The following is a 27,001-nucleotide window of genomic DNA, read 5'->3' as shown; positions in this document are numbered from 1 at the left end:
CTGATTCTAAGAGGTGGGGGCAACCAGAACTCCAGCTGATTTCCGTGATAACTGCAGGTGCGCAGCACCCCTGAAAACACAGTATTAGACGACAACAACTACTGTTTTTATTTATCGTTCGTATGGAGGTAGCACCGATAGACCCCAGTCACAATCGGAGCCCCATTATGCTAGGCACTGTACAAACACGTGGGAGGGATGTTGATAAATTGGAGAGTGTTCAGAGAAGAGTCATAAGAATGATGAAAGGATTAGAACACAAGCCTTATAGCGAGAGATTCAAGGAGCTCAATCTATTTAGCTTAACTAAGAGAAAGTCCAAAGCTGACTTGATGACAGTCTATAAGTGGGAATAAATATTTGATAATGGGCTCTTCAGTTTGCTAGGTATAACATGATCCCATGGCTGGAAGTTGAAGGAAGACAAAATTCAGATTGGAAATGAAGCATACATTTTTAACAGTGAGGATAATTAACTATTGGAATAACTTACCAAGGGCTATGTTTGGACTCTATTAGTCGTAGTCTTAACATTGAGGTTGGATTTTTTTAAAAGTTCTATTCTGCTTCAAACAGGAATTGTTTTGGGGAAATCCTATAGCCTGTGTTATACAGGAGGCCAGACTAAATGATCACAATGGTCACTTCTGGTCTTGGAATCTATGAACTGAAGTTCTTGGCTTCAGCAAATTATTGCAGCAGTGAGTTCCACAGGCTAATTACATGTGTGAAAAATGATTTCTTTTTATCAGTTTTGAATTCCCCACCTTTTATTTTCATTGACTGTCCCCTTGTTACTGTGTTATGAGACAGGGAGAACAGATGCTCCTTATCTCCCTTCTCTAGAACAGTGAGTATTTTAAAGATTTGGATCCAGACCCCTTTTATTCATCTCCTTTCTGTGGTAACAATCCCACTCCTTCAGTCTTTCTACAGAGCAGTGTTTTTCTTGGTTCTTTGACTTTGTCATTACAGGTAAAATGTTTGTGGTTTTGAGAAACGAAGAGGTTAGTTCTATATATAAGAACATAGGAGTGGAAGGGACCTTCTGGAACATCTAGTTCCGTCCTTGCTCACATAGGCAATTCTGTCAGATAATTCCCTTAATAAATGTATCAAGTTGCATCTTAAAATCAGTTTGTTTTCTTGCCCCCACTGCTCCTATTGGGTGACTTCCAGAACTTCCTTCACCTGATGGTGAGAAACCTTCTTCTAAATTTATTCATGGCCAATTTATCCCCATTTATTTTTGTGCCAGCATTGTCCTTTAGCTTCAATAGCCCTTCTCTCACCATGGTTTTTACCCCCTGATGTATTTATAGAGAGCAATAGGATCCCCTCTCAGCCTTCATTTTGTTAGGCTAAACCACTCTTCCAGTGTCATCTTGTAAGATCAGCTCTCCATCCCCCTGAGTATCCTAGTAGCTCTGCTCTGCACCTGCTCAACTTTGAATTCATTTGTAGGTGGGTTTCTGCTAAGTGCCTATTTGCCTAACTCTCTGCGTCTTACCCAGCTCTGTCTGCATCTTACCCAGCTATCCCAACCCGGCCTAAGATCCTCCAGCCTTTTTCACTGACCCAAAGCCCAGAAAGTGAATGAGAGTCATTATTATTGTGGCCATTGCAAGGAAATTCTTATGATCCACTGATGTTTGGTGTTGGTACCTCATGCTATGTCTTCTCAAAACCCATACAGCATGTGTCTGGAGGGGACATGTTTCAGAACAGGGCTTTCTCCCCTCCCAGTCAGTGCTGACTCCAATGCCCCAGTTGTGGTGCTAGAGGGCGCTGTGCTGTAGGGAGTGGGGTGGGGGCTCTGTAGGGGGTGCTCTCCCCTCTCAGTCAGTGCTGATCCCTATGCCCCAGTGCAGTGCTAGGGAGCGCTGCGCTGCAGGAAATGGGGTGGTTCATGGCTTTGGTTTTTCAACAAAAAGAATCAACATTTTCCATGAGAGGGAAAAACCCATTTTCACATCAGTTCTATTGGGCAACCGTTCAAAAGTCCGGTAAAGGAATGATTTTTATTGCAGTTTTCCTATGTCTTTACAATAGCAAAATCAGGTGCAAAAATCTTGCCTAAATTGACCTTCTTTTTCATAGGTTTCTACACACGCCAGACTTCTAAACCAGAGAGATTTGGAAGTGGTAAGAAAGAGGCTGAACTTCCAAAATAAAATCCGCTGTCTTTTTCTTAGTCAGTTTGACACAGAACATGCATTCCGCCGGGAACTTAGGTAACGAGTTTTTTTGGTCCTACTCTTTTTCTTTTTGTTTAGTCTTGTATGTGATTTTTTTTATGTCTTCAGTGTGATTTTTTAAAAAGTATCTAAAGAGACTTTTTCATCATGTGCAGTAAGTTTTTCAGAGAATCGACTGAAGAGAAACTGCTTTTTGTCCAGTTCAACTTTGACGAGCCGCAGAGCAGCAAAAGGCTTCTTGCCTGTGCAAAGTAAGTAGCTTTTCTTATCATTTTAGGTCCCAATACAGTGGAGGAGTAAAGCATGTGCTTCAATGATTTGCTGAATTGGGGCCTTATAAAATAACCATGGTGGTTCTGTGCTAGTAGATCTTCCTGCTGGTGGAATTTCCAGCGCTCCACTCCATTGCAGTGTCTGAGGGAGGCTGAATGGGAAAAATAAAGCTGTCAAAAGAATCTTGGAGGCCAGCTCGGCACCCAACCTTAAACAAAAGCAGGTTTTCCCATAATCTAGCCATTTTGGGAACTGGGGCTTGGAGAAAAATCACCAGACTTGGCAAGTCAGTATCCATTGCAAACAGCAGGGATGGCTGATTGTGCTGGTATCACCTCATATAATGGCAAAAAGTCAAAAGCAGACTCAAGGCTGGTCTAAAACTTAGATCAACCTAGCTACACGTCTCAGGGGTGTGAAAAACTCACTCCCCTGAGGGATGTAGTTAAGCCAGCCGAAGTCCCAGTGTAGACAGTAGTAGGTTGATGGAAGAATACTTTTGTCAAACTAGCTGCCGCATCTTGGGGAGGTGGATTACCTATAGCGACAGGAGAATCCCTCCCATTGCTGTAGTGAGTGTCTACACTAAAGCGCTACAGCGGTGCAGCTGCAGTAGCAGTTTAAGCGTAGATATAGCTTTACTCTAGGACGTTACAGTGGAGAATGGAAACAGGGTGAAATTCTGGCTTCACTGAAGTCAGTGGGAGCTTTGCCATTGACTTCAGGATATCAGGATTTCACCCAGAGGGAAGAGACGGATGGAGAGACAAATAACACATTTTCTGTCTTGATCATGGCCTAAAGGACATACATGGGGAGGAGATTTCTGAGGGCAGAAAAAGGCAGAAGGAGATCCAGTGGCCGGGAGCTTTGAAATGAGACAAATTCAGACTAGAACTAAGGTGCAAATTGTTGACAGGGAGGGAAATTAACGGCTGGAACTGCTCACCTAGGGATGGGGTGAATTTTCCATCACTGGGAGTCTGTAAATCATGGCCGTGCATCTCTTTGTAAAAGCTCCACTCTAGCTCACACAGAAGTTATTGGGCTGGATGCAGGAATCACCAAGTAAGATTTTTTTGCCTGTGCTATCATGCAGGAGGTCAGACTGGATGATCAGAAGGTCTCTTCTGACCTGAAGATCTATGAAACTATGAATCTTACTTCTGTTGTGTTTTCAGGTACTGCATAGTGGATGAGAGAAGAAAACCAGGAACAACCAGTCCATCACACGTCGTCATCATAACCAAAGTCCCAAGGATACTCGGGGGGTGCAGCTACCTGGCATTCAGTGCTGGTAAGAATGTGCCTTGATTTGGAAAGGCTTGAAAGAAGAGGAGAAAGTAAGAGGGATTATTAACATTATTGCAACATTTGAATAATTTTAACTGTCTTATTCACTGTTTTAGGGTGGAATTTTCAATAGCATGTAAGGCCCCGATTTCTATTATTTAGGCATTGCTGTGCTCAGCATTGCACCATCTCCGTCCCATTTTCAAAAGGGATTTAGGCACTTAGGAGCCAAAATCCCACTGACAGTCAATGGGATTTAGACCTTAGGTGCTTAAATCATGTTTGACATTGAGACTTAGGCTCCTAAATCAGTTTGGTGTTGCAATGCTGAGCACAGCAACAGCTAAATAACTTTAAAGATCTGGGCCTAAATGACTTAGAAGTATAAGTCCCTGTTTCCATGGAACTTGTGTTCCTAAGTCACATGAGGGAGAGCTATCAAAATTCAACCAAAAACTGGAATTTCAACAAAAACAATAATTTTTCCAAGGAAAGCTGCTTCTTTTTGTTGGGAATTCCCCACCCCCGTTTTTGATCAAAATTTGAAGTTTTGATGAAAAATGTCACAAAAATGTCAACAATAAAAAAAAATTCTGTTAGCTCTAGTTGGGAACTCTTAGGGGAAAAGGCTGGTGGTGCTGGGTGCTCAAGAAATCGAGCTTTATCCCCAAATGATAAAAATCACACATGGACAGAATGGCAGACTGTATACGAGAAAGCAGTGACTCTGCAAGGATCTATGGGTCACAGTGGCCAAGTAGCTCAACATGAGCTCCCAGTGCAATGCTGTGACAACAACGGCTAATGTGATCCTTGGGTGTATAAACAGGAGGAGTTAGGAGCAGTAGGGAGATGATTTTAGTCCTGTATATGGCATTGGTGAGGCAAACATTAGAATACTGCATCCAGTTCTAATATTTACGTTTTAAAAAGGATGCTAAAAATTGGAGAAGGTGCAGAGAAGAGATACAAAAATTATGTGAAGGCTGGAGAAAATGCCTTACAGTGTGAGACTTAACCACTGGAACAAACTACCAAGGGAAGTGATAGATTCTCCATCCCTTGATGTCTTCAAATCCAGATTACGTGCCTGGCTGGAAAGATACGCAAGTTATTGGGCTCAATACAGGGGTAACTTGGTGCAATTTAATGGCCTGTGTTATACAGGAGGTCAGACTGATGATCTAATGGTCCCTTCTGGCCTAAAACTCTGTGACTCAATGACATTTTGTGGTCTATTCCATTTGTGCCTCTGCAGGTGAGTGGCGCACTGTTCACTTGGATGACCTGCTGCCTCCCGAGACCTTTGCAGCCAATCTGGGACAGCTCTCCAGAATGACAGTTGCTGAGATTTTCATGATCAGCACCCAGCAGGGAACCGACACAAGTAACTGACTTCTTGCTTTAAACCCATCTCTGATGTGTTGTTTTACCTTCCGCCGTTTCCCTGCCCCTATAAGGGGATGGTAACATCAGTGGAGTGAAGTTTAATCAGATAAGGAGACATCACCGTACGTTTAAAAGCGACTGTGCAAATGGAGCTGTGGGGTTCCACGCACATTCCCTGTGAGGACTCAGTAGTGATTTAGGCTACACACCTGCACAGAGACATAAGAGGGGGGTAGGGAATCCCGTCATGCTCCTGCCTGGGTCATCCAGTCCACGGGTCCACTTGCGCAGGAGTCAGAGGCAGTCATTGGGTTTACTATGCTGGCAATGGTGCCATCGCACTGGGCCCACACTTGGCAGGGGCTGTCACTGTGCCTCAGTGGGTCACAACTGAGAATACCAGACTGCTGAGAAACGGGGCAGACTCACCCCAAATCGGTGGTTATTCTTCCATGAGAGCTACCAAACCACTCACAAAAGTAACTTCAGTCTCACCACACTGGCTAACAAGAAGTCAGAAATGCAGTCTCCTTAGGCACTCCAGCCCTTGTTGAACCTCTAGAGTTAATGATGAGTGGTTATTTAAAACCAGTTTAATCAAACCAAGGGTTCTTCTGATCCAAAGGACCAGCCACATACCCAGGTCAATGTAGGACTCCGATTTTACCAAGTAATCACACTGTTGCCAGTCCTTAAGTATCTAATATCTGAAGGTTTTGATGCAACAGATAAGTAACATGCAATTGCTCATCATTCAAGGTTGTCCAGAGGATTCTATTGCCCCTGAAGATGCTGAAAAAGCCAATTACTCCCCAGAGGAAAATGTAAGTGTTTTATCTATCTTGCCTGCCATAAGTGAGAACTATCAAATCCAGTGTTAGCTTTTCAAATATAACAGGTTGAAATTGGGGAGGTCCCTGCCCAAGGGAGGAAAGGTTGCAGGGCATCATGCCTGGCATTTTAGAGGTGATCACCAGCCATTCTCCCTTGTTAAGTAGTGTGGCAAAGTTGGCCCTGTGGTAAGGCACTAGGACTAAGTTTCAGGACTTCTGGGTTCCATATCTGTCTCTGTCACTGACTTCCTGTGTGACCTTGGGAAAGTCACTGAATGTCTGTGGGCCTCAGCTTCCCCCTGTGACTGGGAGGGGGAATAGGGCTGCCAATTTCATGAGGATAAACTCATCGGTGTTTGTGAGGTGCTCAGATACTGCAGAGATGGGGCTATATGAGACAGATACAGGAACTGCAGACTTGAGATGCAGCACGTGCCTCCTAAAACTGCTACAGAGATAGCCAGGGAACAGCTCAGATGCTATTCTGCTGATGGCCATGAAAATGAAGAGGAAGGATGGTCTATAGTATTTTGGGTACTAGCCTGGGACTCAGAAGATCTGTGTTCAATTCCTTGCTTTGCTGCTGACTTCCTGTGTGACCCAGAGTCAATCCCTTAGTCTCCATGTCTCAGTTCCCATCTGCCCAATGGGAACAATAGCATTGCCCTGCCAAATATTTTTCCAGCTGCAGCTGATCAACACTGAATTCATGATCAAACAAAGTGTCCAGAAAGCTGTGATCCAGCTGGAGGATAAGAAAGACAACAGCCAACGAGCTACAAAAAGGATACAGATTCTCTATGATGCACTTTTTCAGTCTCAGAGCAAGAATATACGTAAGTATAAACAAAAGACCTTGTATTTGTGTGTGACTGGATATTACAAGATGTTCTGAGAACAAACTGGTTGGATTAGTGGTATAATCAGCTCGGGCACTAGTATTATATCTGTGGATTCCTAGATGAAAAAATCCCATTTAGACATCAAATGCAAATGAAAAATGAGTGTGGCGGTCTTTCATGCTGCTGTGGCTGTCAATGTTTGTTAAGTTCTACACAATTATTCAAGGCAACTGTGCAATCGTCCTTAGTGATTAAATGGGATCCAACTTTAAGCAAACAAATGTGTAAATATTTCAGACTAAGTAAATGGAAGGTGCTTTTTTCATGGAGGGAAACTATAGTCTAATGACAGGTTTCAGAGTAGCAACCGTGTTAGTCTGTATTTGCAAAAAGAAAAGGAGTACTTGTGGCACCTTAGAGACTAACCAGTTTATTTGAGCATAAGCTTTCGTAATGGCATGTCTAATCTGATTTGTCTAATCTTCGTTGCCAAAACTAAAGGAAGGAGCCACATAACTTGTCAAGAATTTACTGTGAAAACTTTCAATGGAAAATTGTATTTTTAACAAAACAATTTCTGTGAAAAGTGTCTGTTTTTCTTGGAAAATATTGACTTTTCATTCACTGAATAACCAAACAGCCAAACCCAAAACCTTTCCATTTGGAAATGCCACTAAAATGTCTCATGGGAGCTGAAGTTTGGTTACCTCAAGCCCCCATTCTCTTCTGTGGGCTGGGCTCCAAGCTCAACTGCATTTCCCATCATGCACTGTGGCTGCAGTAGTACCATGAAAGTGGGGACACCATGGTGCATCATGAGAGATGTCATCTGGTCCATAGAGAAGAATGGAGCTATAGGGCACGTGTGATAGAATCATAGAAGATTAGGGCTGGAAGAGATCTCAGGAAGTTATTTCGTCCAACCCCCTGCTCAAAGCAGGACCAACCCCAACTAAATGATCCCAGCCAGGGCTTTGTAAAGCCAGGCCTTAAAAACCTCTAAGGTTGGAGATTCCCCCACCTCCCTAGGTAACACATTCCAGTGCTTCACCACCCTTCTAGTGAAATAGTGTTTCCTAATATCCAACCTAAACCTCCCCCACTGCAACTTGAGACCATTGCTCCTTGTTCTGTTATCTGCCACCACTGAGAACAGCCTAGTTCCATCTTCTTTGGAACCCCCCTTCAGGTAATTGAAGACTGCTTTCAAATCCCCCCTCACTCTTCTCTTCTGCAGACTAAATAAGTCCAGTTCCCTCAGACCCTCCTCATAATTCATGTGCCTCAGCCCCCTAATCATTCTCGTTGCCCTCCGCTGGATTCTCTTAGTTTGTCCACATCTTTTCTGTAGTGGGGGGACCCCAAAACTGGTCTCAATACTCCAGATGTAGCCTCACCAGGGCTGAATAGAGGGGAATAATCACTTCCTTCGATCTGCTGGCAATGCTCCTACTAGTGCAGCCCAAAATGCCATTACCTTCTTGGCAACAAGAGCACACTGCTGACTCATATCCAGCTTCTCATCCACTGTAATCCCCAGGTCCTTTTCTGCAGAACTTCTGCTTAGCCAGTCAGTCCCCAGTCTGTATCAGTGCATGGGATTCTTCCATCCTAAGTGCAGGATTCTGCACTTCCCTTGTTGAACCTCATCAGATTTCTTTTGGTCCACTCCTCCAATTTGTTTAGGTCACTCTGGACCCTATCCCTACCCTCCAGCATATCTACCTCTCCCCCCAGTTTAGTGTCATCTGTGAACTTGCTGAGGGTGCAATCCATCCCATCATCCAGATCATTAATGAAGATGTTGAACAAAACTGGCCCCAGAACCGACCCCTGGGGCACTCCGCTTGATACCACCTGCCAATTAGACATTGAGCCATTGATCACTACCCGTTCAGCCCGACGATCTAGCCAGCTTTCTATCCACCTTATAGTCCATTCATCCAATCCATATTTTTTTAACTCGCTGGCAAGAATACCATGGGAGACCATATCAAAAAGCTTTGCTAAAGTCAAGATATATCACGTCCACCACTTTCCCCATATCTCATCATAGAAGGCAATCAGGTTGGTCAGGTATGACTTACCCTTTGTGAATCCATGTTGACTGTTCCTGATCACCTTCCTCTCTTACAAGTGCTTCAAAATGGATTCCTTGAGGACCTGCTCCATGATTTTTCCGGGGACTGAGGTAAGGCTGACTGGCCAGAGTCTCCCCGATCCTCCTTCTTCCCTTTTTTAAAGATGGGCACTACGTTAGCCCTTTTCCAGTCGTCCGGGACCTCCATGAGTTTTCAAAGATAATGGCCAATGGCTCTGCAATCACATCCGCCAGCTCCTTTAGCACCCTTGGATGCAGCACATCCGGCCCCATGGACTTGTGCTCGTCCAGCTTTTCTAAATAGTCCTGAACCACTTCCTTCTCCACAGAGGGCTGGTCACCTCCTCCCCATACTGTGCTCCTCAGTGCAGTAGTCTGGGAGCTGACCTTGTTTGTGAAGACAGAGGCAAAAAAAGCATTGAGTACATTAGCTTTTTCCACATCCTCTATCACTATGTTGCGTCCGCCGTTCAGTAAGGGGCCCACACTTTCCTTGACTTTCTTCTCGTTGCTAGCATACCTGTAGAAACCCTTCTTGTTACTCTTAACATCCCTTGCTAGCTGCAACTCCAAGTGTGATTTGGCCTTCCTGATTTCACTCCTGCATGCCTGAGCAATATTTTTATACTCCTCCCTGGTCATTTGTCCAGTCTTCCACTTCTTGTAAGCTTCTTTTTTGTGTTTAAGAGTTCATCAGGGTCTGTCTGTCCTGCCTATCCCAAATGCCCTGGGATGTATCCCGCCATGCCATCTGGCTGCTCTACATTTTTGCCAGTATCACAGCCTTTAGCTTGGTGCTCGCTCAGGGCCATATAAGCCAGCTGAGCCTGGCCGGTCAGACAAGGGGCTCACCGTAGTGCCCAGACTCCCTTGTCCCATCCAGTGCTGGTAGCCAGCAGCTCAAACATCAACAAAACCATATTAGGGTCATCTCCCAGGCCCACTGCACGATTTCCAGTTCTCTCACTGGAACTCACCCGCCTCCAGAGGAGCTGTTGCTGTACCCAAGACCACTTTTTAATAAACTGCTGTAACGTCTGCCGCTGCTCTATCTGCCAGCCAAGAAGTGCCTGCCAGCAGGGTCTTCTGCTTCTCTGTCTGCTGCTCAACTACATTTCCTCCTTGGCATCTGGATCCTCCTGCCCAAGCACCGGTCACTCCTTGAGTCTCCTTTTCTCAAGTCAAGAGGGATAAAACCCTGGACAAGCCCCCATGTGTTGCGGAGCGCTTCTTCAGCTGCCCGGTGTGCCACGCTGCCTAGCCTGTTTCCGTGATCCCTCAGTCATTAGCACACCCAACTTGTTTCCCTTTCACTGTATGTACCTTTAACCTTCAGTTCTCCAGAAAACAGTACATGACACAGGGACACTGCAGGAGGAGACTTCGCGAGGCCTCTCTCCTCTGCACAGCACACCCTCTTCTTGTTCCTCCCCTTTATATCCTCCCCATTACTGGTGATTTTCATCAGTCCAGCAGTTACCACCCAGGGGTTTGTAATTGCCCAGCTGAAAGTGTTTAATTGCTCCAAGCCGAGCCTTCAGCCTTTTCTGTGCTGCCGTGATGTCAGTGATCAGGGTGCTGCAGCCAGCTCTCGGTCACAGGCACACAAACGATAACTCCCATGAGGCACCAGGGTGGCATTTCAGAATCAACATTTTTCATTTTAGATTTATTTATTTTGCTAAAAAGTCAAAATCTTCCGTGGAGGGAAAAGAAGTTCTAACCAGCTGTACTTTTAAATACCAGTGGACTGCTTCAGTTTCTAGCCCGGCCGGGGGTGGATTCTGCTCTTGGTTACATTAGTACAACATGGAAGTAACTGCACTGAATTCAACAGTGTAACTACAGAGCTACACCAGAGTAACTGGAAAAAGTGAGGGTATGTCTACACTTAAAACTCTGCAACAGCACAGTTACCCCGCTGTAGAGCTTTAGTGACACTATCTGCACAGGCATGGGCGTCTACCATCAGTGCAGGTAATCCAGCTCACTGAGAGGCAGTAGCTAGGGCAATGCAAAATTTTGTCCATTGACCTAATGCTGTCTACACTGGGGATTAGGTAGGTATATCTACATCTGTGAGGTGTGTGGATTTTTCACCTGCTTGAGAGATGTAGCTATGCCAATGTAAACCCCTAGTGTAGACCAGACCTGAGAGACACATGGAACCCTCAGGTCTTACAGCTCACTTTTTTCCATGAACCCTTTATCTCAGAGTTTCTTGATTTCAGTTGGCAGGTCAGCTTGCTTAGGCCAAAGGAACTGTTTCAAAGAAGACAAATAGGAAATGCTTTTAGATGCACTGCTTGGAAAATGTTTTTCTCCCCTCCCCCATGGAAATTTTCAATTTTTTTTCCAGAAACCAAACACCTGAAAACCCAAAAAATTTTGGCCCAAAACTGCTGAAATCCAAAACATTTTTGGCTCTCGGCTGAAATTTTTCAGGTTTGGGGCTTTCTGACAAAAAAAAATCAAAAATTTGAGGAAAGCAGAGACTTTCTACCCTACTTTTCATTTAGTAGAAAACAGTTTTCCATTAAGAAAATGTTGACCAGCCCTATTGTGGGATAAGTGATTTCTTTTTCTTTTATGGCTAGTTGCCTGTCATTTTATGGAAGTGTTGAAAAGGAGAATTTGTAACCTTTTACAAGAACGAGAGAAGGTGAGCCATAAGCCTAAAGAGTGGATTTTCCGCAAAGCTCTGTCTAGCGAGTTCATACTTGAAGGAACCTCATTCAGGTAACGTATGTTCTTGTATAGTTGCATGATGTTGGCCATTTGAATTTCAAATAGCTCAAATTTTTGGAATACCAACAAGAAGTGATATGTTTGTATCACGTCACTTAAAGTATTCCTTTACGGGGCTCGGGTACAACAGTGATGAGGTGGTATAAGTACTTATATAGAAGACTAGCATATGTTTTAAAAATCAGAATTAATCAGGGTATTGGCAACAAAATCTTAGGTCATTGGACAGTTAAAGGGTCTTGTTTGTAACAAGAACAAAGAACAAGAACAAAATTGATCAGCTGTATGAAATGTGCCGAACCCTACAGATAACTTGAAAGTTTTGGAAATTCATATTTATGGTATTCAGTCACTGCAGACAGCTGACTCCCAATCTGCTTGAGAGACATCACCCAGCCAATGCTATATTTGCTCCCTGTTTTGTCCTGTGTGGATGACTATGCCTTATTTTGATTGTTGGATATTTACATAGTTGTATCTTAGGGCTCAGCCCTGCAAAGCAACCCTCATGTTACAGACACACAGAATGAGCTGGTTGAGGGGGGGAATCGAAAGAATTATTTTATAAGACATGTTTTTCCTTGCTTTTAAAGGCATGTTGTCTGGATTCATTTGGAAGACATTGTGGCAAACATGTTTGCTCAAATTCTAGCAGTAATTGATGCAAACAACAACTTGGATCATATCTCTCAGGAGACTCCTTTCTCTGACCTCTGGCTCCAGATGTTCAAAGATGAATCATTTCTGAAGATTAAGTATACCAGCAAGTAAGAAACCACTAGGAAAGCTCAGACTCTCAGGATTAGATCTGAGTGGGAAACACTGTTCCCATACTGCAAGAGTTTTTGAGGTTTCAACATTTTTTCCCCATCCTGAATTGGAATAAAAAGTTGAAATCTTGAAAATTTTCACAAACTGATAGTCTGAAAATAATCTTGGCTCCATCGTAAAATTGAATTTTTAAAATTTTTAAAATTTTTAAAAAAGGGTTTTACATTTTTTTAGTATAAATTAACTACAATTGCTAAGTGGAAAGTCATTTCAAATTATAAACCAAAACTGTTGTTTTTTCCCCCCAAAAAATGTCAAAACAGGATGTTTTAATGGTTTTGAAACTTTTTTCCAAAAATTGCTCAAATCAAGAGGCTTGGTGAAACCGACCCTTTTCCTGCAAACTGTTTCGGTTTCAATGAGTCATGATTTTCAGATGAAATAATGTTTAATCAGAAAATTCCTGACCAATCTCTATTCAGGATTGAGAAAACCAACCTCTCTCCAGATCAGCAAAGGTACAGTGCCATAGCAATGAGAGCAGTGAGAGAGTCTGGGATGGTGGAGAGTGCGTTCATTAGATGAGTAGATGCATAGTGAAGTGGGAAGGCAACAGACGTATAGAAGTTTAAGCCATGGAACTCACTGTATTGGAAATGTATGGAACTCGCTGAATCAGAAGGCAGAAATTTAGTCAGACAACTGTGGGAACAGAATTACAGGCAAAGTCATTTGTGCCAGCTTTTAAGTGCATCATTATTATAGTTGTTGTTATTGTTCTTCTTATTTATTTATGGATCCATAAATTATAAGACCAGAAGGAAGTGTTGGAATCATAGAGCCATAGAGTTAGAAGGGACCACAAGAGAGAGAACACTTAACCCCTTCCTAGCCAGGTCTGATTGACGAATAGGCTGGCTGGCCCCAGGCCTATGGCCCCTGAAGCGGGAGACCATCCTTTTACAAAGGGGACAATTGATGAAATTGAAAGGCAGCAAATTCAAAACCCGTCAAAGGAAATGTTTTTTTCACTCAACACGTAATTATCCTCTGGAATCTACTGCCACATGAAGTCACTGAGGCTGAGAACTTAGCAAGATTATATGGATATGTGTGTGTGTAAATATATATATATGATATGTTTGTTTGTTTTAAACACTAAAGGGCCCCTGATGTTAAGATATCTGTGTTATCAATGAGCGAAGACCCCAGCAGGTCCACACAGTGCTGCTTTCCTTTCAGCTGGGTTCTGAAAGCTCGCCTGGATGAGATATGGGAGACAGTCCGTCGGGTGAAAGGTAACTTCACACTTTCTGCATCTATTAAAATTAATTGCAGTGGAAGAAAATACGGGACCCAATTCTCCTCTTGCTTTTGCCAGGGTAAATCCAGATCAGGTTTATAGAAGAGCTGCATGGGGAGGAGATGTCTCATAATAGAGAGCTCTGTGATCTAACAGAGAGAAGCAGAATGAGATCCACTGGGTAGGAGCTGAGTGGAGACAAATTCACACAGAAAGAAAAGGAGTACTGCCACATACTCCTTTTCTTTTTGCGAATACAGACTAACACGGCTGTTACTCTGAAATTCACACAGGAAATAAGTAGTACATTTATAACAGGGAGGGAAATTAACAGGGAGGAGTCATTGGCCCAGTTCACCTAGGTATGGGGTGGAATCCGCATCACTTGGAGTCTTGGTAGTGCTTAACTAAATTTGGTTCAAAAATTTTAGTCAAAACAGTTTGGCATCAGAAAATGCCATTTTGAGAAAACTGAAACTTTTCATCATATTTTGTTGATTTAGATGAAATTTTGTTAGAAAACAAATTGGGAAGAAATGTTCAGAAAATGTCAAGACATCGTGTTTCAACATTTTCACAAAGTTTCGTTTTTTTGTTTCTAAAGGATATTTTTTTGAAGTTTATTTTATACATGTAAAATTAAATAAAAATGGTCAAATCAAAATAAACCATTGCAAATTTATCAAAATTAATAATTTTGATTGACCCAAACAAAAAAAATCATAAGTTAATTTTGTGAAAATTTTCAGAATTTGTCTTTTTGTCACGATTTGTGACAAAAAAAATGCACAATGTCAAAATTTTTCATGGAACAAAAATCAAGTTTTCTGACCAGCTCTACTTTTAATTCAGCCAAATGCAAGGATCAAAGAATGTAGGTCACTCTTACCAGATGGCGGACGGTATCCTGGAAATCAGTGACTTGGGAAAGAAATCTGTAGATAGATCTGGGGATCTAGGTACTCTCAGCCTGGGTCTCACACTTGCAGATCAGTAGGGTCTGTGCTTAATCTTCTGCTGCTTAGAGGAGTCTTGTTGGTGGGAGCAGGAAGAGTTCCTCGTTGAAGATTGCCCTATAGGACTGTCTGAGCCTTCTTGTCCTTTGTAAGCCCAGTCCTTCATTCCTTGGAAAGGTAGTCAATTGCTCCTCTCCCCACCCAGCTAGAATAACCTAGAACCTCCCTACCCAACTAGAATGACCTAGAACTCTGCATCATAATTCTAACAAGTAGCCATTTATAATGGAGAAAAACAGGATTCCCATTGCCCCACCATGCTTATACTCTTGCCCCCTTTCACTTGTATATTAATAATTAACAAACAATATTTATAGTGATCTGCTATAATTGAATAAGCCCCCCTCCTTTGTTCATTCTGTGACATCCTAGGTTATCCAAAGGACCCTACTGTGGACTCTGCTGTGATGTTTCAAAGCTCTGTCTTGAACATGCCAGTGCCAGAGGGCAATAATCCAGAAATGGTTCAGCATTATGCCAGTGATTTTGTGAGGATGGCTTTTCCGGGGCAAGATGTTCAGGTTTATGAGGTAAACGGGTTTCTGAAGAAAAGCACTTTTAAACATTATCAGTCTGGATGGTTGGGGTGAGATTACCAACGATATAGTAGACATATTAGACTTAATGCAGAAAAAATAAAAACCTTACCGCCAGATCCCCAACTGGTGTAAATCGGCCCTGTCTCCATTGGAGTCAATGCGAGCAAATCCCCAGCTGGTGTCAATCAGCCACAAGAACATTGGACTCAATGGGCCAGATCCCCAGCTAATGCAGAAATTGTCTGATTTCCTTTAAAACATTTCAATTTTTTGTCGATTTTTTTTTCATATCAAAAAGGTCTTGCCTGAGTTATTTTGGAAAAAAGTTTTTGGTTTTGATTTTTAACAGTCAAAATTTTCTGCCAAAAATAAAATCACTTCCTGTCCAACTGTTCTGTATTTTGATAAATGCACTTTACAGAAACCCTGTATTTGCTCTTAAATTACTGCTAAGTGCTCTCAACTTTAACTGCATTTTAACGTCGTTTTTTTGACTTGGGTTAGAATTAGTGATGATGAAAATTTCATACATCTTTCATTAAACATGGCAGCAACAGAGAACTTAATTCTATGGGTCAATCTCTATTCTTGTGGTTGATGATGAGTTGAAATAATACTTTTTATTTTATCACCAGATTTTGTCTAATGTTCTCGTAACTGGTGCGAAACGGCTCTGCACCTCTTTGGCACATGGTGATGTGGAGTTTTCCCTGATTTGGCTGCACATTGAATATTTCTACCTACAAGAGAATTATCAGCTATTCATCAATTTAGTAAAGAATGAGGAGACTGTAGCCAATGAGCTGCAGAAAGTTTATAAAGAAGACACAACTAAAATGGTGAGCGAGGTTACCTGAACAGTGTTTCATTGTTGCTCTTTTCAACCTGTAATTGTAAATGGGAATCATCATTGAGAGGGTGTGTTTCTACTGGATCCCACAGGGACTGGTTTTAGGCCCTATGCTATTTAAAATTTTTATTGATGGTCTGGAAGAAAACATAAAATCATCACTGATAAAGTTTTCAGTGAACACAAAGATTGCGGGAATGGTAAATAATGAAGGGAACAGTCACTGATATAGAGCAATCTAGATCGCTTGGTAAGCTCAGTAGAAGAAAACAATATGCATTTTAATATGGCTAAATGTATATGTATGGGAACAAAGATTTTTGGCTACACTTATGGGATGGGGGACTATCACGGGAGGCAATGACTCTGAAAAAGACTGGGGGTCATGGTGGTTAATCAGTTGATCAAGAGCTCCCATTGAGACACTGTGGCCAAAAGGGCTAATGCGATCCTGGGATGCATAAATAGGGAAAACTCCAGTAGGAGTGGGGAGGTTTCATTACCTTTATATTTGGCACTGGGGTGGCTGCTGCTGGAATACTGTGTCCAGTTCTGGTGCCCACAAGTCCAGAGGGATGTTGATAAATTGGAGAGAGTTCAGAGAAGAGCCATGAGAATGATTAATGATTAGAAAACCTGCCTTATGGTGACAGACTCACAGAGCTCAATCTACTTAATTTAAAAAAAGAAAGCTAAGGGGTGAGTTGGTCAAGATTGGACATTTTTCTAAAACATCTGCTGTGGTTCAAACAGGAATGAATTCAGCAAGATCCTATGGCCTGTGTTATGCAGGAGGTCAGACTAGGTGATCACAGTGGTTCCTTCTGGCCTTAGAATCTCTAATTCGAAGAATCTTCCATGTATTTCCCTGCTTCCAATCTCAGAATCTGTAGAGCCATAGGGTTAGAAGGGACCACAAGGGTCATCTAGTCTAGCCCCCTGCCAAGATGCAGGATTTGTTGTGTCTAAATCATCCAAAACAGATGGCTCCAGCTTCCTGGGGGGAGGGATAGCTCAGTGGTTTGAGCTTTGGCCTGCTAAACCCAGGGTTGTAAGTTCAATCCTTGAGGAGGCCATTTAGGGATATGGGGCAAAAATTGGGGATTGGTCCTGCTTTGAGCAAGGGGGTTGGACTAGATGACCTCCTGAGGTCCCTTCCAACCCTGATATTCTATGATTCTATGATTCCTTTTGAAAGCCTCCAGTGAAGGAGCTTCCACGACCTCCCTAGACAGTTTGTTCCTTTGTCTTGCTGTTCTTACAGTTAGGAAGATTTTCCTGAGATTTAATCCTAAACTGCCATGCTGTAATTTGAACCCATTGTCTCTCGATCTGCCTCTTGTTCTGTGACAAGAAAGAACAAATTTTCTCCATATTTTTATAGCAGACTTTCAAGTGTTTGAAGACCACTATCATGTCCCCTCTTAATCTTCTCTTTTCCAAACTAAACATACCCAGTTCCTTCGGCCTTTGTTCGTATGGTTTGCATTCCATCCCACTGATCATCTTTGTCGCTCACCTCTGGATCCTTTCCAGTTTCTCTACATCCTATACACAGAACTCCAGCTGAGGCCTAACCAGCACCGAGGAGAGCGGTACTGTCACCTCCCATGACTTGCATGCTCTGCCTCTGTTAATGCAACCCAGAATTGCATTTGCTTTTTTTTGCAATACCATTGCATTGTTGACTCATGTTGAGGTTGTAATCTATTGTCACTGTGTCTCAGTGGGTCACAGCTGAGAATACCAAATTCAGGACAAACTGCTGAGAAATGGGGCAGACTCACCCCAAACCGGTGGTTATTCTTCCATAAGATATACCACATCTCTAACAAAAGTAAACTTCTGTCTCACCATACTGGTTAACGAAGTCAGAAATGCAGTCTCCTTAGGTATACCAGTCCTTGTTTCATCACCAAAACACTAGAGGTAATGATGAGTGGTTATTTAAAACCAGTTTCATCAACCAAAGGGTTCTTCTGATCCCAAAGGACCAGTCACATACCCAGGTCAATGTATAGTCAGATCTTACCCAATATTCATGCTGTTGCCAATCCTTTAGTATCTAATAGCTAAAGATTCATTTATAAGGGAAAAGAAAGAGGTGAGAGTTAAAATGATCAAAGGAATCAAATACATACACACATTGCAAAGTTCTTGTATCAGATTTGAAGCAGTGATGGAATAAACTGCTGGCTTGTTAAGTCTCTGGTGGCATCCAAAAGATTGGAAGGTCCTCAATCCATTGGTTAGAATGCTCCTTTTAATATAAGTCCTTAGTCCAGAGATCAGAGCAGGAAAGATGAAAATGGAGATATTTCCAGGGCCTTTTATAGCTTCTGCCATGTGGAGGGAAACTCATTGTCCCAACCAAAGCTCCCAGCATAGTTTGTGGAAAAGTACAGGCACAAGATGGAGTTTAGGGTCACATTGCTCGTCACATGCCCCTGCATGCTTCGATGAGTCATAGCAAGAGCCATTATTCATATTCTGGCTAAAACGTCCCCAGGAAAGCCCATCAGGTGGAGATAAGCTTCTTCAATGACCCATTGTTTTACTAAATGGGCCATCAACTTGAATAGCCCATTCACAACATGCGTGCTGACTGGATGTAAACTACCTGGTGGTAATTACTACCTAACCTTATTATTGAATTATAACATTCAAAAACCAGTCCGAGATCACTTCAGTCTCCCTGGTCACTTGATTACAGACCTAAGAGTTGCAATATTACAACAAAAAAACTTAAGAAACAGACTCCAGCGAGAGATTGCTGAATTGGAATTAATTTGCAAACTGGACACCATTAAATTAGGCTTGAATAAAGACTGGGAGTGGATGGGTCATTACACAAAGTAAAACTATTTCCCTCCCCCGGCCCCCCACTGTTACTCTCACCTTCTTGTCAACTGTTGGAAATGGGCCATCATGATTATCACTGAAAAAGGTTTTTTTTCTCCTGCTGATAATAGCTCACCTTAATTGATCACTCTTCTTATAGTGTGTATGGCAACACCCATTTTTTCATGTTCTCTGTGTGTATATATCTATCTTCCTACTGTATTTTCCACTGCATGCATCCAATGGGTTTTAGCCCACGAAAGCTTATGCTCAAATACATTTGGTAGTCTCTAAGGTGCCATGAGTACTTCTCATTCTTTTTGCTGATACAGACTAACATGGCTACCACTCTGAAACCTGTTACCTGGTGGGTGTCACCCCAGGAGCAAACACATTTGAAATACTGGTACATAGTCAATATTCATAATAACAGATATAACAATGACACATGCATACAAATAGGATAATCATATTCAGGAATCATAACTTTTCCATTCACGCCTTACATGATATACTTTGTGTAATATTTGTAGCAATTATATAACAGTGGTAGCAACATGATATACATGGTTATATTTTAACATCACATCCACCACAACTCCCAGATCCTTCTCAGCAGTGCTGCTGCTAAGCCACGTGCTTTGTATAATATAATGTCCTTGGCATTAGGAGGTGGTCACTACAATTTTAAGCCAGCTGGTTTTGTCTGATGCAAGTGCTGTTTACACTGGACCAGGAGCTGCATTATCCAAACCAGTTTTAACCATTCTTTAAAAATGGCTTATACCTGCTATGGACCGGTTCACATTAACAAGCCAAAGCAGATTAAATCCAAGGCAGCCTGAACCAATTTAATACCATGGTGGTTAAAGGCTGGCCCCAACTCTCATTGATGTCAGTGGGAAGATGGATTGATTTCATGGGGAGTTAGATCAGGCTTAAAACTTGATAAGGTGACAAGATCCTCGACTCAGAGCACTTAGGTCCTGAAGGGGAGGGGGAATGATATTCTGTGGCACTGTTACAATCTGCACTGCTTGGAAACAAATGTGGGATTTCTCTCCCTCCTTTCCTTGTTCCTTTGCCTCGGCAGCGGGATGAGTAACACGGTGGCGCAGTAGTTGTGACTGTATCTCGACTCCTGTTCCTGTCTTGCATTTAATGGAGTTATCCCTTTAGCTCAGGTGGTGGGAGTCTTTGCCACTGATGCCGAATCACCAGAGCTCAGTCCCGGCTGATGAGCACATCTTGCGTGTGTGTGTGCATGTATCTATGGGTGTGCCTCTGTGTGTGTGTGTGTGTGTGTGTGTATCTATATGTGTGTGTGCAGCCACCAGTCCTTCCTTCGTAACCTGCTCCAGTTCTGTTGCTTCAGGTCTTCAGCGAGCAATACTCCTGCCCTGTTGTTTTCTCTCCTCTTTGCCCCTCACCCCAGAACACAATGGCTAGCTCAGAAACTCATGGGATTTGTTTTTAAATGTCATTTTAGTTTGTAGCTCTTGATGCCGTGAGCGTCATCCTGAAGCAGCTGCAGCCCACAGAGAAGGAGCTTCTGCCATTCAACGCCTGCCTGAGCTGGCTGAAAAGGATCAAGTCCATTAAGCACACTGTGGAGCTGATCACATCGGATGACTACCAGATGAGACTTTACTGTAACAAAGAGGAATTATTGAACAGCGTATTGTAAGTTTTACCCCTTCTCCCAAAAAACTGTGTATTTTAAAGAATATAAACATTTTTAAAGCCTATAACAGTCAAAACTTTTCTATGAAAACTTTTTTCCCCCAGACAGAAAGATGGGTTTTCCTTTAAACAATATTTTTTGCAGACAGTGTCAGATTTTCTCAGAATTTTCCAAATGCATGTAGAAAAACTTGAAAACTAAAAATTTTCCAGCAGTTTTCAGCTGGAAATCAAAAAATGTTTTGATTTTTTTTTAAACCAGAACCTTCAGTTACTGGGGAAAAAATGCGTTTTGTTTTCTCAATGAAAAGTCATAATTTTCCACGGGGTGGGGGAAAACCTTCCATGTTCCACATGGTGACTCAGTGTTTGCTGTGACCCCATTAGTGGCTGGTCTACATAGCAGATAAAAGCCCATTACTTTGCCACTGTGTTACTCTGTGTGACAGACGAGAAAGGCTGAGTCAGCAATCTCTTCCCGGCAGCTCCAATCAAGCAAGGCAGAATGGAGCTGATTAAGCAGGGCTGCGCCTGATTTGTGGGTGGGGCGGGGCAGAAAGGCTAATTAAGTCATCAGGCCGAGCCCACAAACAGGCACAGGAAGGAATTGGAAAAGAAGGAAGCAGGCAGTCAGGCGAGAGAGAGATTGCTCTCCCTTGCTTGTTCCGGGAGCTGTATATATTATGAAGATGGTGGGAATTCATTTGCACAACCTGTTGGACCAGCAGAAGGGTCTTTGAGTAGTTTGTAGAACAGAACAGAAGGAGGAGCCAGGAGGTCCTGTTACACTCTGTTAGTTCAAATGGTAAAGGAAACATCCTAGATCCCTTCACTAGTCCTTGATGTCCCCCTTCTGGGCCCTTTGCAGGGATGAAAGTTACAGTACGCAGTGCAGGGGGTGGCTCTGGGACCCCCCAGAAGGGGTGGGGCCTCGGGTGGAAGGGGCAGAGCTGGGGACCAGACTCCTTCAGCCAGCTCTTCAGTGCGGCAGCCAGGAGCCCCGGGTCTTTTAAATCTCGGGGCCTGGGGCAGTTGCCCCTTTTGCTCCCCCCTGTTGGTGGCCCTGCCCGCCATTCCCCCCACCCTATCAGCGACCCTGCTGGTACAGTCCAGCAGCACTGAGGCTGTGTATAGACCGGTACCAGTGGCCACTTCTTACCGGTACGCTGTACCAGCCCATATCGGCCCACTTTCACATCTGGCCCTTTGTGATGCTATTTACATCTGTGCAGACTGCGTGTAAGTGTCTGCTAGATCAGACTTCTCCTCTCACACCACCGGGAATGTTTTACACATGTAATAATGGGTCAGAGCACCAGTCCATGAAGGATCAGAGCCATCTTGTCACTAAAGGTCCAGTATTTTATGTCACCTGCCCACAGCTGGCTGCTTGCTTTGCTGGCACAAATCCTGCCTTTGGAAACTTGCATTTTAATATTGTAGAATTGAATGTATGCATTGGAGAGCGGCTTCCCCAGGTGGGGAAGGAGAATGAAACTGGACCAGGAACAGAGAAGAAGATGCTCAGGGGAATGGAGAGCCTGAGGACAGGAAACTAAAGGAGCTTGGCTTGTTGAGCCTAACACAAGGAAGGCTGTGCGGGGATCGGGATTGCTCACTATAAATACATTGGGAGGCGGAAGGGTGGCTGTAAATGCCAGGGAGGGAGAAGAGCTATTGAAGCTAAATGACAGTGTTGGCACAAGAACAAATGGGGACAAACTGGCCATGGCTGAATTTAGGCTGGAAATAAGAAGAAGGTTTCTAACCATCAGAGGCAGGGAGGCTCTGGAAGAGCCCCCAGTAGGATGAGGGACGGGAGGGGAGCAAACACCCTAACTGGTTTGAAGATGAAGCTTGATAAGTTTATGAACAGGATTATCTGACGGGGTTGCCAGTGATAGCAAAGACTGGATTCCACGGCCCAAGTTGTCCCTTCCAGTCCTACGTTCCTATTAAAACCCCAGGTATTAGTCCTGTTATGGTCCTTTCTTTAGAGCTTGTTCTATCAACAAATCCACTTAAAAACCTTGGGCCATAATCCCACCAAGTCTTTCCAAGCGTTACACAGACAGCAGAGGAAAGGACAAAGTTTTTTTCCCTTTGATTTCCCCATTGTATCCACTTCCCCTTCCTTTTGTAAACCGCTCTGAGCAGCGGGTAAAGGGTGTCCCTGACTGTAAGCCATCACACCTAGCCTGAGGGGATTGTGAGCCAAAGGACCTGTTTACATGTTCAGTTCCTATCTCCAGGTGGCTGCTTTTGTCCAAAGATGTGGGGAAGAATTATTTTTCCCAGCAGACAAGGCGCAGCTACTCTCAGTGAGGCAATTCTGTCTCTTTTTCAGACACCAGTGGAATTGCACCAACATTGTCTACCTGCTCATCGATCACCTGCTACATGATGAAACCAACATGAACGAGAAGCTGCTAAAGCTCGTTGTGAAGCAGTTTGTCTTCCTCTGGAATGTAGGTGTATAAAATAGCTCCCCGCTGCCCCTTTGAAACCGCATGGAACAAGAGGCTACAGCACTAAGGCCCCAGCAGAGTAGGGAAGGAGGATCGCTAGAAGAACTTTTTCATCCAAAAGTTTTTTTGGAGAAAAATGCAGATTTGGCAATACCAAAATGCTTCCTGAATTGATGTTGGTTTTGTCAGATTGTTTTGTTAGGCTCTGATACGGATGGGGGAGCAGGCAGATACCAGATACAGTGTTGGTATATAATACTCTAAATAGTTGTATTGATTACAATATAACTCCACACTCACTCCATGTTCACACCCCTTTCATATTACACCAGAGTGTGAAGATTAAAGCAAAGTCCTAATGGCCAGTCAAGGTCTGCTCCAGTCATGAGGCATGGGGAGCCTGGCACTACACATCTCTTCTTTATCAGGGCTCTGGATCGATGTCTGATTCCAAATTTCAGATATGTCAGGCAACTATTTATAGACCAGTCCATCTGTTGCGTCATTGGCTCTTTGTCTGTTTAAAGCCTTGTACCAATAACTCCAGGAAGACCGTTCCTGGCAAGCCTCCATAATACAGGACATTCCATTTCCTCCTATGGACATGACACAGTTGTTTTGCGCAGACAATCCTTGACCACTCATAACCTTAAATCCTCGCTTCAGTTGCCAAAACGCAACTCACGTACTCATGTCAAGCACACTGCATTTATACGAGGCCAAATGGCTTATAGCGGTTTATAACATATACTACTTTATATCTCAATAGTTTCAGTCAGAAAAAAAACTACAAAGAAAAAAATCAGGGGGAAAAAATCAAAACATTTCCATTTTTTGGTTCGAAATGACTTTTCCATTTCAAAAGTTCCTTTAATTTTAGTTTTTAATACAATTTTAAAAAATTAAAAATGGTTGGAATCAAAACAATGTTTCGGCTTTCTCCAAAATATTTTGTTCGATACTAAACAAATTTGACATGAAGCTAGTTTCCGCCCCCCGGCTCCATTTTTTTTGGAATTGTGAGTGAACCGAAAAATCCATTATCCACCCAGCTCTAGAGAGGATTCCTGTCCTCAGAGGATTCAACCACCCCCACCTTCACCCACATGAGACATGGTGTCCCCACAAGAGATCAGGAGGTAGCCTGCAGGTGGCCCAAGCTGCACTGATTCTGCACAGCTCCCCTACATACCGTCTCCTGCCCCTGTTACACAGTGATACTACACCCAGGCCCCCTGCAATCCTCAGCCCAGAATTAGAGCCTTACACAGGACAGAAAATCTGTTTGGCAAAAGGATACAGGGATTTGGAAATTTGGCTTAATTCCCAATTGGAACAAAAACTGAAAATTTCTAAATTTCCACAAAGAAAAATTAGTTTTGGGTTGATTCAAATGTTTTGATTCTTAATATTTTGGTATTAGACTATACAAAATATGTGGGTATTGTAGTGTAAAATATAATTTCCGTGTTTCAGAGTTTTGGTTTTCCGACAAAAAACAAGTTTTTGCAGGAACACATCCATTAAAGCTTTTGTTAGTCAATAACCCAGTTTTCCGTCAACAACATGCTTTGACCATCCTTTCTCAGCTGGTGTGCCCAGCAATGGAGACGTGTGTGTAACATCAGGCACTCAAGTTTTCAAAGTTTGGCCCCAGGTGTTTCTGAAAACCTTTGTAACCTTAATTCAGCCCCCCTGTGCTTCTGCATTATGATACAGTCTTTAATTACATGATCATGTGCCATGTGTTCTGTCAGACTCCTGGCTCATTCAGTGCACAGGATGAACAGTGAACGAGGGAGAATGTTTAAGGCTCTGGGCTGGGACTCAGAAGACTTGGGATCTAATCTGGGCTCTGCCCCAGACTTCCTATGTGATGTTGTACAAGACTATCAGAATGCATGCGCTAAAGGGGCAGAGTTAAGGTTGAATGGGCAACCTTGATGCTGGCATATCCTAACTTTTGAGTGCTTGCTTTTGCAAATGTAACTTTTTTAACACTTCTTTTGTCACTTAGAATGTAATGACATTCACTGTGCTTTATTTTCTGTAGTTACTGTACAAAATTGAAGACCATAAACCAGCAAAGATTTTTGAAGTTGTGACAAAAGTGCTGAAGAGATGCAGCAACAATGCTGCTACCGTCTACCTTGTGTAAGTCGAGCAAACAAGCAAAAAAGACCATTGTGGGTAAATTTTCAGCAAGAGCATTTTTAGCAGGCAATGTGTCTATTAATTACGCTTGCAAATTAGTTTATTTCCTGACAATATTTTTATTTCCATGTACCATGTAACTCAGCGTTCAGTGCTGTACCCACACATATGGAAAACATTTTGCATTATGTACCATAGGTCTGAACGATTCCCCCTCCCCTGAGCACCCCCTTGCGGCTGGGCACCTTCATACCAGGACTAATGTCCCACTTCTCCTCTCGGGCCCCTTAGGCCTCCCCAACAGACTCTCTTGCCTCAAAAAATACTCCTCCTTCTGGCCAACTTATTACAAAAAACTACTGCAAAGAACCCAGAACAAGAGTCCCAAAACATTGTCCATTTATAACCCGCAGCACCTATAGTCCTTAAAATCACAAGACAGCAGCAGGACATACCACTCTCTGGCATCTTCCACCACACCACAGCCCTTTGTCAGTCCTCTCCTGTCCTTCTCCCAGGAAAACCACCCCAGCCCTTCCAGCTGGAGTACAACCCTGTTCTTCCCAGTGGCAATGCCTACCCCCACTCCCCCAGCCTCTCTGCTGGGAGATCATCCTCACCAGGGGAGCATCCATCACTCCTCCTATTACGCTAACTTTTTCCAGTTCTTCTGGGTGGTGATGTCAGCAGGTAATCCCCTCTGCTGCTCCCCTTGCCTTCAGTCCTTTCTGGCCCTGGCTCTCTGGCTTGGGGAGGTCAGCCAAGGAACCCTTCTGCTGCTTCTCTGCCTTCAGCCTTTCCCCAGGAACCTCCTGCAGCCTCCTTCAGGGACTTCCTCCCTCTCTGATTCTCCCTGATCCTATATATCCCCAGGTGCTGTTCTGCATTGTAATTGGCCAAACTGAAAGCACCTGTTCTGGCAGAGGGGAGCAGGACCTGCTTTATTGAAAGAAGCCAGCCACCCTGTGCAATCGGACTTATGTATATTGCCGTGGAGCTTGGGCCCAGCTATGCAAGGCTTTATTATTATTTATTTATTAACTCTGTAAGGCACAAGGCAGCGGAGAATCAGATCCCGTGAATTGCATCTTGCTTTCGTGGTGTCTTTCAGGAAGGGCGTGAACGAGTGCAAAAGCTGCCAGAACGAGATCACTGACCCAGCTGAGCTGCCCTGTGGTCACATTTTCTGCACACAGTGCATCCGGGAGTGGAACATCAGGCAGTGCAAGATCTGCAAGGAGAGCGTCCCCAAGGATTATATTCCCACCGCCTCCCAGATCACCAGGTACTGCACAGTTGCCTGACTCTGTGATTTGGGACACTTGTTTAGCAGTAATATTCCTGCTAATCTCTGTTACTGACAGCGTGGCCGGAACGGTTGCTTTTCTTCCACACCCCTCCACTACGTTTCTTTGAGCTCTTAGAAAAACGGGCTGCTCCCTCTCCAAGACTGGTACCGGACATAGCTCCTTGTTCTGCTGAAGGATTTCCCGAGATAGGTCTGTCCGTAAACAATGACTTTAATGGGACTTCGTGCATGCAGGGTCTGCATACACTGATCCCTTTTCAGGACTGGGGGCCTGGGATTGTAAATATCTGAAGTTGCAGATTATAAAAGGGGGCTCTGGTGGCACAAAGGGGACTGAAAGCGGGTGCATCTCCCCGCATAGAGCTGATGGAGAGTAGCATTTTCCAATGT

The 27,001-nt window shown here is 43.4% G+C and overlaps 1 protein-coding gene across 7 annotated transcripts in view; it reads left to right on the top strand.

The window, feature by feature from the left end:
- Positions 1-27,001, top strand: part of LOC140913636 (E3 ubiquitin-protein ligase rnf213-alpha) — a 175,638-nt gene that overhangs the window by 104,873 nt on the left and 43,764 nt on the right. For all 7 annotated transcript variants that reach the window (XM_073350365.2, XM_073350364.2, XM_073350366.2 and 4 more), the window contains 15 exons: positions 2,101-2,234; positions 2,354-2,449; positions 3,653-3,768; positions 5,023-5,151; positions 5,913-5,977; positions 6,672-6,822; positions 11,527-11,668; positions 12,271-12,444; positions 13,613-13,746; positions 15,140-15,297; positions 15,942-16,145; positions 20,487-20,680; positions 23,028-23,148; positions 25,202-25,302; positions 26,414-26,587. In XM_073350365.2, coding sequence (XP_073206466.2) covers positions 2,101-2,234; positions 2,354-2,449; positions 3,653-3,768; positions 5,023-5,151; positions 5,913-5,977; positions 6,672-6,822; positions 11,527-11,668; positions 12,271-12,444; positions 13,613-13,746; positions 15,140-15,297; positions 15,942-16,145; positions 20,487-20,680; positions 23,028-23,148; positions 25,202-25,302; positions 26,414-26,587 — 2,093 coding nt within the window. The remainder of the gene's footprint in view (positions 1-2,100; positions 2,235-2,353; positions 2,450-3,652; positions 3,769-5,022; positions 5,152-5,912; positions 5,978-6,671; positions 6,823-11,526; positions 11,669-12,270; positions 12,445-13,612; positions 13,747-15,139; positions 15,298-15,941; positions 16,146-20,486; positions 20,681-23,027; positions 23,149-25,201; positions 25,303-26,413; positions 26,588-27,001) is intronic.

The sequence above is a fragment of the Lepidochelys kempii genome, chromosome 6 (genome assembly GCF_965140285.1).
Source record: "Lepidochelys kempii isolate rLepKem1 chromosome 6, rLepKem1.hap1, whole genome shotgun sequence".
NCBI lineage: Eukaryota > Metazoa > Chordata > Testudines > Cheloniidae > Lepidochelys > Lepidochelys kempii.
Note: the sequence above shows the minus strand (reverse complement) of the source record. Positions and strands in the feature narration are given on the sequence as shown.